This window comes from Sinocyclocheilus rhinocerous, unplaced genomic scaffold (assembly GCF_001515625.1).
Source record: "Sinocyclocheilus rhinocerous isolate Xijiao unplaced genomic scaffold, SAMN03320098_v1.1 scaffold4561, whole genome shotgun sequence".
Lineage (NCBI taxonomy): Eukaryota > Metazoa > Chordata > Actinopteri > Cypriniformes > Cyprinidae > Sinocyclocheilus > Sinocyclocheilus rhinocerous.
The window spans coordinates 241,130-255,788 of record NW_015657966.1 but is presented as its reverse complement, the minus strand read 5'-3'; the positions used below and the strand labels follow the sequence as shown (position 1 = coordinate 255,788).

The window sequence follows — 14,659 nt, the reverse complement described above, 5'->3', positions numbered from 1 at the left end:
CTCCCGGCGCCTATTTATACTATAGTCGCACCGGTAGTGACGTCATGGCTGTCGCCGGCCAACGAGTTGGTGTTTTTCTATGTATGCTTCAGACACGGGTCACGACGAGGCGTTCCCCATAGCGACCCCTAGAGGACGCAGTTCGAAGTTCCCATGAAAGGGAACACACACACAAAGTTTTGCCTGCAGCACCGAATGAAAGATTCAGACGGACTCCTGCTGGCCGGGATCTAAACTGCAGGTGGGGGTTGGTGAGCGTCTGCTCCATCCCTTTGTGTTTCCACCCCTGTGGTTCTTAAAGCTTAATTTATTCTTTGTCTGATCCTGAATGTCTCAGCGCTGCTTTGAAGTTTGACACTTTCAAAGAATCTTTTGCTTATTGACTAGATTTACATACCCGCTAGAAAAACGCCTGCTGCGAGAAGTGGTTAAAAGATACAAAAGCTACGGCCGTGTTTACATGCGCTGTTCTTAACGCAGCGTTCTCCGCATCTTTCGGAATCTTTAATAATCGCACATGCGCACTCTTCCAACACCTGTTAGAACGCCACGTATGCACGGCGCGTTCACAGTCGGAGGCAATTGTGTGCTGCACTGCGTTCTACAAAGTCCCTGAAAGGCAAGAAAACAGCGTTCGCGTTTAAATTACGGCTAAGAACGCTGCTTTCTGCAAAACCCAAGAATAAACCGTTTTTTAAAGGCATAGTTCACCCAAAAATGTCAATTCTGGCATTAACTGGTGTTTCTCCAAAACTGTATGACATTACCGTTTCTTCTGTTGAACATTAAACAATACTTTTTATTTTATTTTATTATTTATTTATTTTTGTCCATACAAAGTCAGTGGACTCGGGTCATGTTTAGTTTCCGTCATTTTTCAAAATATCTTCTTTTACGTTCACAAAAGAAAGTAAGTCAGGTTCTTTGTAAATTCTTTTATTCCTACATTCTAGTTTTATTCTTTAACTTTTAAACGTCTTACCTTTATTATTTGTATTTTAATGAGTGGTTGTAAAAAGCATTTCACTGCATGTCATATGTATAGTTGTATGTGACAAATTTGATTTTGATTGATTATTTGGAATGTTATGAGGGTGAGTAAATGATTTGCTTTTTTTTGGTAAACTATCTCTTTAAACGCATGCATACATGGTCAGTTGTTACACATTGCTTCATCATGTATAAAGTGGTGGAGTCTTTTTTTGTAGCGGCAGAGTCCTTATTACATAAGGTTGTGGGTGTGTGCTTTTTTTCATCGCATGTGCATGTTACAGCATATCGCCTTGCTCTTCCCTGTCTCAAATGTTTCAGACGAGCCTGGGATGCATGCATACATTCATGTGTGTAAATGTGTATTTTTAACAGTCTGACCACAGGGCCTCTGCCCATATCGTATTGGTAGGACTATCTGATGTCAGTTTCTCGTCATCTTGTCTCTCCTGGTCTGAAGTAACAAATCAGTTTCTGCATCAGTTTAGCTTTACTGAACCCTGCACCGTGTCATGGCCTCCAAGGCCATTAAACCCATAAGGTCACTGACCAGCATGTGAGCCAAGTCTGATCTTTCCATTACACCGCAGATAGAGATGCCTCTCCGAGTCCTTTTATTCCACTACCAGTATTGATGTCCTTTCAGAAGAAACAAGAGAGTGTTCAAGAACAGTCAGTGCACTTTAGATGAAATTAAGGACACTGTTTCTGGCCTGCAATACTGCCAGCGGTCTCGCTCCTTACTATCTTCAATCTCTCATCAAACCGTACACTCCATCTCAGCTGTAGCATTCAGCTGCTTCTGGTCACGTCACTCCCTCATCACAAAGAGGTTTGTCCACGGCAAGACTTTTTTCCATCCTGTACATCGGTTGGACGCTTATTGTTGCGGTATAATCTGACCAGCCACAGCATTAAAACCACTGACGGATGAAGTGAATAACACCTGCCAAGGGGTGGGATCTACTGGACAGTAAGTGAACAGTCAGTTGGAAGCAGGACAATAGGGCAAGAGAAAAGTAACTCTGAAAAAAGGCCAAATAGTGATGCCTGGATGACTGGGTCAGAGCATCTCCAAAACGGCAAGTCTTGTGGGGTGTTCCCAGTATGCAGTGGTTAGTTCCTACCAAAATGGTGCAAAAAAGCACAACCGGTGAACTGTCATCAGAGTCATGGGCTCCTAAGGCTCATTGATGCACATGGGAAAAGAAAGTTAGTCTTGTCTGGTCTGATCACACATAAGAGCTATTGTAGTTCAAACTGCTGAATAAAGTAATGCTGTCCATGATAGAAAGGTGTCAGAATACACAGTGCATCTCAGTTGCTGTGTATGGGGCTGCGTGGCTTCAGAACGCCAGAGTGCCCATGATGACCTCTGTCCATCGCTGAAAGCACCTACAATGGGCATGCGAGCATCAGAACTGGACCGTGGAGCAATGGTAGAAGGTTACCTGGTCTGATGAATCATGCTCTCTTTTAGATCAGGTGGATGGCTGGGTGCAAGTGCATCATTTACCTGGGGAGGAGATGACAGCATGATGCACTCTGGGAAGAAGGCCTGCCAGTGGAGGCAGTGTTGTGCTCTGGACAATGTTCTGCTGTGAAACCTTGAATCCTGGCATTCATGTCTGTGTTACTTTGACACGTGTCACCTACCTAAAGATTGTTGCAGACCACGTACCTTCATGGCAATAGTGTTCTCTGATGGCAGTGGCCTGTTTCAGTGCAAAAATTGGTCAGGGATGCTTTGAGGAACATGACAGAGTTCAAGGTGTTTCCTTGGCCTGCAAATTCCCCAGTTCTTAATCTAATCGAGCATCAGTGGGATGTACTGGACCATCAAATCCAATTCATGGAGGCCTCACCTTACAACTTGCCGGACTTAAAGTATCTGCTGCTAATGTCTTGGTGCCAGAACCGACAGAACACATTCAGAGGTCTCGTGGAGTCCATGCCTCGATGCACCAGAGCTGTTTTGGCATCATGAGGGCGACCTACATGATATTAGGCAGGTGGTTTTGATGTTGTGTCTATCAATATTATAGCAATGCATGAAGCACAGTTCACACAAAAGACACTTTCAATCCAGCTTTCTGTTGGAAATTTTTTCAGCCTCAAGCTAAACTTTCAATTGTAGGTATTCTTATTGAAATGACTGGAATTCGGAACATGTGACTGCTCCTTTAATGTCCCCATCTACTGGCTTCAAGGGCCACTAAATGATTCAGAGAAGGATCCATCCAGTGAACTGATTTAAAAGATTTGAATCACTGAGAAAAATCCAAATCCCCAACATCCTTAACTTACAGGAGACTATGCACCACCACTAACTGCAACTATTTTAACACCCTTTTTTGGTCAAATGTAAAAATCCATAAAGCTCCCAAACTGAATCAAATCATTAACATTGAAGTATAGAATCCTAAATAATGTTTCTTGACTATTGTCTTTCTACTGCTTGAATCATCTGCTTCCGCCATTACATAACCATTGTGTTTTGTGAGTATTCAATAACGTACACTAGGTTTGAACTGTCAGGGAGTCCACGTGGAAAAACACACTTCAATACACAGCACTCTATACATGTGAACAACCTGCCGGGGTCACAGAGGACACTGAAGAGCTGTAAAGTGGGTGTAGACAGTGATAAATATAAAAGCTCAGGGTTACTGCTGTACTTTCCACAATCACACCAAAACATACCTATTTCAAAGAGAGTGGGAGACATTATAATCTGCTGATGTTGTTGCAGGCATAAAATTCTTATGAAACCGAGACATGAACACAGCTGTCCTTTCCATTACAAGCCTAATGGAGTGTATGTGAAGATTGATGAGGCATATAAACCCAGATGGTGAATATACGTACACTTGTGTGGCATTGTGACCTCAGACGAAAGGAATGGATGGGATGAAGGAAGTAATAGGTATTAGGACATGGACTGTGATAGAAAATTCGAGAGGAATGTCATATAGAAAAAAATGGAGGAAAGAGGACCCATGGGAGAGTGAGAGACATATGCTCATATGGTGCTCAATCAACCTCAGTGGGTAATGCTATGGACCTGCAGCAGAAAAGTGCTGATTCAGGAGAAGGGAGGTGTGGAACTGCAATAGACTGAAATTTTACTGCAGATGAAGCATTTATGTCGTGACTGAGGAAGAAGTTAATGTAGGTATGACAAGAAAAAAAGAATAAGGTGAAAATAGGCAAACTTCGTTTTTTAGTGTTACTCCCTAAATGTTCTGTTATTTGTACAATCATGGATTTTAACCCACCTTATGCTCCCCCAGCCATCACTACTACAGCTGCAGTCTGCCAATCAGTTAAGCTAGTACTTATGATTCCATACATGGTCAACAATTACTTATATAGGGAATATCGCCACCTAGTGGACCATTGTAGTAAGGAACAACACATATTAAGGCAGATCATCTGCTGCAGCAAGGCAAGCTCAGTTGAGACCAACTGCAGTCAATGGGGGAAAAAAGTTTAACTCCTTAACATAATTATGGCAATAGTTTTGGTATTTTAAAACCCAACTGATTAATATATATATATATATATATATATATATATATGAAAACACTTTTGCATTTCCAAGGATGGAAAAGGTATGCACAGGCAGTATCACATGACAACAAGAGTATATAATATTACTGTTTCACTGTACTTTTGATCAAATAAATGGCACCTTGTTGAGCATAAGAGACTACTTTTTAAAAAAAAAAATACATTTTAAAAATATCTTACTGACCCCAAACTTTTGAAGGGTAGCGTGTATAAAAATATTTTTTGGGTGGGACTTTTACTTAAGCTGGATTGTGAAATCCATAAACGTCCCCCAAGTGTGAAAAAAAAGAAACGTCCCTTTTCAGGACACTGTATTATAAAGATAATTTTGTAAAATCTAAATTAGCTTTACAGATATTTATTGGAACGGGTTTAAACAATATTTTTCATATTTGTTCTGTGAACCATAAACAATGGCTGCCCTGGAACAGTCCTTAAGACACTTACGGTTTACAGGAGGCAGGCAATTAAGGTCACTGTTATAATAACTGGACAATGAAGAGACCTTTCTACTGACTCAGAAAAACACCAGGAGAAAGAGGTCCAGCGTTCCTGGCCTGGACTGCAGATGTGGCCAGAGCAATAAACTGCAATGTCTGTAATAATATACGATGCCTAAGACAGTGCTACAGGGAGGACAGCTAATCGTCCTTGCAGTGGCAAACCATGAAACCAGTTGCCCCTCAGACGTGTGTTTTAAGAACTTGCAAGTGCCTTGGTGAAAGATCAAAGCAAGAATTGGCAAATCTGGTGCAGTCCATGAGGATGAGATCCACTGTCGTACTTAAAGGGACAGTTCAACCAACAATGAAAATTACCCCATGACTTACTCAGCCCCAAGCCGTTCTAGGTGTATATGACTTTCTTCTTTCAGATGAACACAATCGGAGATATTAAAAAAAATGTTCTGGCTCTTCCAAGCTTTATAATGGCAGTCAATGGGATTTTGAAGCAAATTCAAAAGTGCATCAATCTATCATAAAAAGTGTCCCACACGGTTCCGGGAGGGTTAACAAAGGCCTTCTGCTGCAATGCGTTTAAGAAAAATATCCATATTTAAAACCATATAAACCATAACTTCTAGCTTCCGCTAACTGTTGTACACGTGTTCACGAGAGAGTGGCGTCCAGCGGATGATGCAGGAATAGCGGAAGCTCCAGTGTGAATATGCTAGTCTCTCGAGAACCAAGTTTTGTTTACAGTAAAGGAAACCCAGTCTCCTCTTGGCTTATATCGAAATCCTCCGACATTTTTCTTTAAAGTCGGTTTGTACCTCTAATTTGGATGGATGTACTTTGAGTTTCAAAATCTTGACCCCTATTCACTGCCATTATAAAGCTTGGAAGAGCTAGGACATTTTTAAATACAACTCTGATTGCATTCGACTGACAGAAGAAAGTCATATACACCTAGGATGGCTCGAGGCGGAGTAAATCATTTTATTTTTCATTTTTGGGTGAACTATCCCTTTAAAACAGCCGGTGGACACAAGATACTCACACTGTGTCTCGATCACCTTCTTTGTTCTGAAACTCTTTATTCCCTTTCTGTTCATCAAACGCCTGTGAAACTTGTTCAGTTTACGTCTCAGTTGTTGAACTTAAAACATTTACACGTTAAGAAATTTGCTGAAAACGTGAGGACATTTTTGCTGAGCTTAGTTTGCTAAAATCATGTCTAAAGCTATTTGACTATTAATAACCCACAATGCATGACAATAAGGGAAAGTAGTTTCATAGGCAGAACAATTTATGACATTTGGATGAAAAACACATACAAGACTGTAACGTGCCGCAATGAATAACTAACGATAGATCTTCAGTAAGGTCAATTTCAACATGTTGACATTAAGAATCCACCCCTGCAAAAAAAGAAAAATTCTACATATGAATACATAAATTATACTGAAGTTCAAGGCAGCATTGATCAGAAGACAAATTGCAAAAGGCAAATGCAGCTCAAGAATAAGAGTCAATTTTAATAGTGCTTTAATAAAGTTCAAAAGGCAAAAATAATAAAACTCAATGTTTCAACAAAATACTAAAGATCTCTACTTACATAACACAGCCTTCATAGAGATGAGAATCAGAGACAGAGCAGTTTGATTGGTAATCACATAAACCAGACAGTAGTTCTGAAGTATTCTTTACTTACCATTAGAAAAGCAAAGCGAAATGTACAGTTTGTAGAATTTGTTAAAGGCTCTCCCCTTTAGACAAAAGACCTGATATCTAAACTAAATCTGAAAGGCACAAACAAGGAGCGTAATGAACTACAAAAAAAAAAATTTAAATAAAAAAAAGCCCCAACACTAGTCCAGGCCATTTCACTGAACAATCTTAGAATGAACATAATATAATAAACCAGCATGTCAATACTTTCAACTGCTGAACATACAGACACAGAACAACACCCTGTCATTTCCCAGACTGTATGAGGGCCCGCTTAAAAAGCCAGACTAAATACTATAAAACAAAATATGGAGGACAAAATAAAATAAAATAAAGCTCCACAATGCACAGAATCAGGTGTTGAAATCCTCCTCAGCAGAGACCGGGCTGAAAGGAGCATTTCTATCATTAAGAGCACAGTTCGGTTTCATCCCCCGAAATTCGACGCTGCCTGAGCTTCAGGAATAAATACGAACTACTAGAAATGTGTAAAATAAGCCTGATAGCAAGAATGAAGGGTGGCCTGACAGAGCACTTCATTGACACCTAACGCAATAATTGCACACAAACACACGCAGGACGACGCAAGCTCTGTGATGCACTACCCAAAAACATGCATCATACTGACAGCGCAGATCTTTAGCCAGAGTACAGTTAGAAAAGTCCATGACAGACGTACAAACACGTTAACAATTTAGTGAGATCGACAACGTTACACTTAACTTGCCTGTTTTCATTGGTATCTCTGCTGTGGAACATACAAAGTTCTAAAAACATAGCAAATATGAAAGGAATTTATTGGAACACAGTTCTTGGTTGCTTGTTTTAGTGTTTGTATAAGGTGGCAAATGGTGATGAAATAGTCCTCGTGTTGGATGATTTGCTTTACACAGGATTCATACGGCTGACCTAGCTACGGAAATCACCAACAAACACACACGGTTGCAGTAAAAAGGCCGTCTCAACACACCAGTCACCTTAAGTTAGCGCCAGGCGCTAAAATTGGCTCCCTGCGCCTAAAATATTTTCATACATTTGAGGGGGCAAGAATATTGCTCTAAAAGAGAAGTTACGGACTCCTGTGAAACTCTACAGGTAAAAGAGCCATCTTAAAAGGAGGGGGAAATAGAAAGAAACAAATCTCTTGGATGGCACGTTATTTTTGTGCCGATATCGCTCAAACAGCACAGTAGCACTGGGACGTTACTCTTCAGCCCCCAAATTGGGAATCTCCTGAAATGTACAGTTTCAGGTCTTGATGTGTCTTGCCTTAAGAGTGGACAGTTTTGGGTTTTGTTCACCAGTTACCACTCTGCATCTCCAATGGCTTTGGAGAACACGTAATCCCGCCCGTTCAGATTCATTATCCCATCTTTCAGGTGAAATTTCCATTTGTTCTTACTTCTGTGAATCTAAAGCAAAAGATATTGTCTGAATTTAATTTCATGGACCATTCATTTAATAAAATAAATAATAATAATAATAATAATAAAAAAAAGATTTATTAATCTTAGTTCATGTTAATTTCAACATTTACTAATGCATGCTTAAAATCAAAAGTTGTGCTTGTTAACATTAATTAATGCACTGTCAGTTAACATGAACCAACAATGAACAACTATATTTTCATTAACATTAACAAAGATTATTAAATACTGTAATAAATGTATTGTTCATTGATGTTAGTTAATACATTAACCAATTCAGGGTTTCTGATTTTTTTATATTCTTCATATTCTGTGTGGTCAGTTCACAGCAGTGATAGAAATTTATTATTTCCAACAGGTTTTATGGGCATTTTTATCTTTAAGCCATTTTTTCTAAAAAGGTGCACCATCTTTTGAGTCAAATTCTTGCATTTGGGCTGTTACCAAGGTAGGTGGCAGCAAGTCACTGTTAAGTGAGTCACTGCGATTGAACAGAATCATTTAAACGGTTGATTCATTCAGGAACACGAAACACGTGTTGCTCAGAGACGCGAGACGCAAAACGGCGCTGTGGCTGTTTGGAATAATTTTTGTTGGAGAAATAGAGCAAAAACAGGAAATATAGCGTCTAAAACGTAAGTCTCTTAATATTAACTTCTTGTTTATTGAACTGTTGTATAAAATCAATCTCACATTTGTAATCATGCTGACTTTTGGAGAAAAAAACGGCACTCTTCGTGTGATATTAACTTAAAGTAAAGATGCATTAAATTTATCAAAAGTGGAAATTGGGGGGTGAAAAAAAAAAAAAAAAAAAAAAAAAAAGATATCTCGATAATTTTCGGGGATTTTATCGATAACGATAATTAGACAATATTTTGCTGAGTGTGTTATTATGCGGATACCTTATCTCTAATTGTGCCGACAGCTGACTCCTGAATGAGAAAAAACGGCACTCTTCGTGTGATATTAACTATATGAAATGATATTAATTATACATTTTCTGCCCCATATCTATAATTCTAAGTGCATTTTAATAGACTGATTCATGTAGTGAAAGAACGCACTATAAATGCGCACGCGCACTAGTCTAACCTACTAGACTTCATGTAATGTATGCGCGCACTCTGTAGGTGTTTTGTTTGCTTTTCACGATATACTCTATAATATCAAATCGCACATCGTTAAAACAACAATTACGATATTATCGCAGACCATGCAAATCGCACACCCCTATTAGATTTTTATAATGCATTGTCTTCTTATCGATCCACCAGCTCACATTTAAAGCTCTGCAAGTTTGCAGGGTAAAAACATTTTTGCATTTGTCTGAACTCTGAACAAAACAACAGTTTTATTGAAAATGCTCATTCATTCTCTGACAGCAGGTGGAGCGTTTGGTAGAAATGTAACCGTTTCCCCGGTAACACTGTGTACACAAAGCAGTGCAGCACCGAACTTTGAACGTGCAGCGCTCGTGTTTATTTCATGAAATCATAGACTTTTGAAGTTTAATCGTCACATTCAGCCATATCGCAATTCTGGTCTTTCCGTCCCCAAATTTAAAGACCTCTTGAAATCATAATTAAGACTTGTACAATTTAAGACTTTAAGACCCGCGGAAACCCTGCTAATTGAACCTCATTGTAAAGCGTTACCAAAAGATTTTTGCATTAGATTTCTAAGCATTAATATGTCAGTGACAATACCATCATAATACCATTTTTATATATCTGTGATATTTATTTATTTATTTATTTATTTATTTTTAAGTTCTAATTCATTTTTCCCAATGTCAAATTTCACTTGTAAAATCACATTAAACAGAACTGTATTTAAATATTTTGCATTAAATTAGCTATGTAGTATGTCAAACTAAATGATCAAATAAACTGCATTATGATAGTTGCATGGAAAAAAATGTAACTATCATAATACTGTTTATTTATTTGTATTGGTTATTAAAAGAAATGCACTTTTCTCGAAGCAAATGTCCAATTCCATCAGTAAAAACATGTTAAAACTTTTTTAAAGGTTTTTTAAAATAGTGTTCATATCGATATCGGAATTGTATCGTATCGACCGAAATTAAGAAGTATATCGTGATATAAATTTTGGCCATATCGTCCAGCCCTACAATATGGTTTAGGCAAGAATCTTCCCTACTATTAAAAACTATTTAAATAAGCCCATATGGCTTTTCTGCCTTTCCCTGCACTGTATATAGACTATTTCGTTGCTTTTTATTGTATATATTTTATATTGTGCAAATAAACTAAAGAGTAAATATTAAACTAGCAATAAATAAGTCGTATTATGATAAAGAGAGCTCTTTCTCTATGCAAAGTCAAATTTCACTTGTAAAATAACGTTAAATAAGTGAAATAATTTTTGCATTAAATTTCTAGGTATGTAATATGCCATTGACTATCATAATATTGTCGATCATATCTTTGCATAACATTTATGTATAAAACTGTGGAAATCTACCGACATTCTATGTGGGCCCAGTTATGATCCATTAAAAAAAAAAAAAAAGAGAAATGGTATAGATCCATTCTTATTTATTTTTGCAGCCTTTATTCATGGTTTTAAAATTTCAATTGAAGAGGAAACTTATACTACACGTAAACTAAAAAAAAATAAAAATAATAATAATAATAATAATAATAATGAGGTAACAGAAGTTACCTACAAACACTCACCTTGTCATACTGGCAAACCACCACGTTCTCAGTGTCGAACAGCTCCTGATCTTCCTCATCACTGACATCATCACCACTGTTTAACGGCTCCTGAAATAAAAGTTTTAAAGACTTAAAGGTGACATATCCACGTGAAAAAGATTAACCCAGTAACTTTGTTTTGGTAAGCCTTTTTCTGCAAGCATCTGAAAAAACGAGCGCGTCTAATTTCGCTCCCCTAGTGATGTGGCAAAGGGATCTCATTATAATATTACCGCCCCTTAATCTGTACGTTTCCACCCATGGCTCCATCATTGTGTTTTCGCAAGCGACAACGGTGTACCAGTTCTAAGGCCATGGTGAAAGTTTGAGCAAAACATGCTAACTGTTCTGTCTTTGGCTGCACAGACGAGCACAGAACACTATTTACAGTCCCAGCCTCAGAGGAGACAAGATATCAGTGGATTTATTGATTTATTTACTGTATATTGCTGCTGCCACACAGATCTAAAATAAACGTGATTTATTTCCCAGCAGTTTACCGTCACAGACATAACTCGTGTGTGTTTTTAATGTAAACTTGTGTGTGAATGAGAACTTAGTACTCACATGCAGTGACAGCCGCTTTTTGTCCGTGTGCTTCGGTTGTGTGCGCTCAGAAAACCGTATATATGAAGTTTAAACTCATATGGTTTAAAACGCATGATTTCAGCGCGATAAACATGATAATCAGAACCAAAACAGATGTTTTTAGCAGGTCCGAGCTGTAATGGCGCAAGCTCTATTCTGGAAAAGGGGGCGGGGAGCAGCAGCTCATTTGCATTTAAAGAGATATGCTCTAATACAGCTTGTTTCTGCTTCCCCTTAAAAAACATTTTCAAAATGATATAATAAAAGATCTGTGGGGTATTTTGAGCTGAAACATCACAGATACATTCTGGGGACACCTGAGACTTATATTACATATTGTAAAAAGGGGCATAATATGTCTCCTTTAAAGACTTGTCAAGCAGACAAACTATGACTGGACCAAACCAGACTGGCTTCTGTCCAGCACCAGCATAGTTTCAGTATCATTTATACATTATACTTTTATATGTTGAATTAGTTTTTATTTTAACATACTCCATCTTCGGTTGTGTGCGCTCAGAAAACCGTATATATGAAGTTTAAACTCATATGGTTTAAAACGCATGATTTCAGCGCGATAAACATGATAATCAGAACCAAAACAGATGTTTTTAGCAGGTCCGAGCTGTAATGGCGCAGCTCTATTCTGGAAAAGGGGGCGGGGAGCAGCAGCTCATTTGCATTTAAAGAGATATGCTCTAATACAGCTTGTTTCTGCTTCCCCTTAAAAAACATTTTCAAAATGATATAATAAAAGATCTGTGGGGTATTTTGAGCTGAAACATCACAGATACATTCTGGGGACACCTGAGACTTATATTACATATTGTAAAAAGGGGCATAATATGTCTCCTTTAAAGACTTGTCAAGCAGACAAACTATGACTGGACCAAACCAGACTGGCTTCTGTCCAGCACCAGCATAGTTTCAGTATCATTTATACATTATACTTTTATATGTTGAATTAGTTTTTATTTTAACATACTCCATTTGTCTTTTTTCATACGTCATGTTTTTGATGGGTTTTAGTTAACGATAACACCCTCCAGAACGTACCTCCTCCACTTGGCCATCCTCTCCACCGTCTTTCTCTTTGTCTTCATCCTCATCCTCATCATACTCGTCCTCCTCTTCATCCTCCTCCGAGGACGTGTCTCCTGCACCGTCCACCTGGAGCACCATGGGAGGTTGCTGCGAGGCCTGTTGCTGCTGTGGCTGTTGTTGCAGTGCCTGTGCTTGAGTCTGTACATGCACAGCTCCCTGTTCCGGCTGCACAGTCATCGCTGTTGCCTGCATGACCTAAAGACACGCAACTTCTCTCAATACACACACATTTATCAAGATCACCTCAGAGACGTGTACTTTATGCTTGAGGTCAGAGGTTGTGCTGACCTGAGTGTTCTGCGGTACTTTATTTCCTGTGAGGACAATCTGCTGCGGCTGGATGATGACTCCGGTCTGCTGGGAAAGGCCTCCCTGAAGTGGAGTCAACACCTACATGAAGAGAGAGAGAGAGAGAGACACACATTCACTGCACACTTGCTCTAATACACAGATCAATGTGACTCTTCACCAGACTTTGAAAAGCTACTGTAATTTTAACAGTAAAAGACCATGTAAAAATTCTACATTCTACAATGAATTTACATTAACAAAATTCCCTGTGACACTTCAAATTTGATGATTTTTCCATTCAAAAGGTTTATTCTATGTAGGCATGGGCCGACTACCGGTTTCAAGGTATACCGCGATATGAAAATTTCACTGTTTCAAAACCACTAATATTTTCCGTTATACCGTTCCGCGGTATGCGCCGTTTTTCATGTCTCCTCAAAGACTGAAAGTGTAGGAATCCCTCAGGTTGAGTGCAGTGTAGGGAGTAACACGACCCTCCTCCTGTTGGTGTGAGCGGTCACGTGCGTGTAGGATGGCCGAACTTAATGAGCTTCCCCTGGAACTTACGCGATCGGCAACCGGACGTTTTTGTCTTATTGCAGCTCGTCTCCGTTCTGGACTTGCACAAACTGCGTTGCAACGCAATCATTTTCCAAAATGTAATTTATGTGAAAATATGAAGTCTGTAAATGCCCGTTAACACAGGCCAGAGACGCTGAATACGGACGCAAAGAGAAAAATACTGTAGCAGGCAGATCACTCGCTGTTCATGATGCACGAACTATTGGAAGAAAATCCTCAATATTGATTTGGGGGTTTATATGAATGTGTTTCTGAGGGGAACTGACTGTCTTCAGAAAAGTTTACGTGGTATTTTCTTTCCATCTCGTCTCTGTATAGTTCATATTAAAGCAGTGTTTCAGGCTGTCAGAGAGTGAATCTGCATCTCATTCAGAGCTTCTGCTGTTTGCTTTGTTCAGGCATGTAGTATAATTTCACAAAGCTAGTTAGAACATAGTTTTGGCTTCAAATTGGGTTATTATTAAATCAAATTATGTACATGAAATTATATAACTAAATGATATGAAATTATATAAATGATATGTATACTAATTATATAACTAAAATAACTGTAATTACAGATTTAGGTTAAATAAAGATGTCAGTCTTTATTTTTCTTCTTTTTAGGAAACAAATAAAAAAAAAAAAAAATTATACTGTTCCTAATATTCTGTATGTTGTTCAAAAACAAAATATATGGTGTTCAGCGGGAAAAAAAGTAGTTTTTTTTACCCAGTCATTTAAAAATAACACATTTTGGAGCTGTAACGAAAACACTGTGAAACCGTGATATTTTTGCTTAAAGTTATCATACCGTCAAAATCTCATTCCGGCCCATGCCTAATTCTATGTTAAGGTTGTTTTACCTTCTGTGGATAAATTCATGTTTATTGCATTATTTTAGTGTCATGTTACCATGTCATGTTTTTTTTTTTATTATTGTTTGTATGACATCCTCCTCCTAAATATTAGCATTTACCTCAGTTTGTGAAAAAGCTACTGGTGGCAAACTCTTATCATGTGGCTCTCTTTATCATGCAAGTAAATAAAGTAAATAAAAATAGTAAATAAAATAAAATAATAATTCATTAAAATAAAGAAGTTAAATACACTTAAGCAAATAAAGCATTCTACATATCACTTTACCACACAAACAGATAAAAAACGAAAAAAAAAAAAAAACGTTTATTAACGAGCTGCAGTTTTATTACATCACGCGCTGGCACAG

At 38.2% G+C, this 14,659-nt stretch overlaps 1 protein-coding gene across 2 annotated transcripts in view; it reads right to left on the bottom strand.

Moving 5' to 3' along the window:
- Positions 1–6,521: 6,521 nt before the first annotated feature.
- The window catches only part of LOC107721813 (transcription initiation factor IIA subunit 1-like), a 15,308-nt gene continuing 7,170 nt past the window's right edge, over positions 6,522–14,659 (bottom strand). For both annotated transcript variants that reach the window (XM_016529982.1, XM_016529980.1), the window contains exons 7-10: positions 12,868–12,969; positions 12,532–12,774; positions 10,867–10,956; positions 6,522–8,146 (exon numbers count right to left, since the gene is read on the bottom strand). In XM_016529982.1, the coding sequence (XP_016385468.1) occupies positions 8,039–8,146; positions 10,867–10,956; positions 12,532–12,774; positions 12,868–12,969 (543 nt within the window). In that variant the 3' untranslated portion in view covers positions 6,522–8,038. The remainder of the gene's footprint in view (positions 8,147–10,866; positions 10,957–12,531; positions 12,775–12,867; positions 12,970–14,659) is intronic.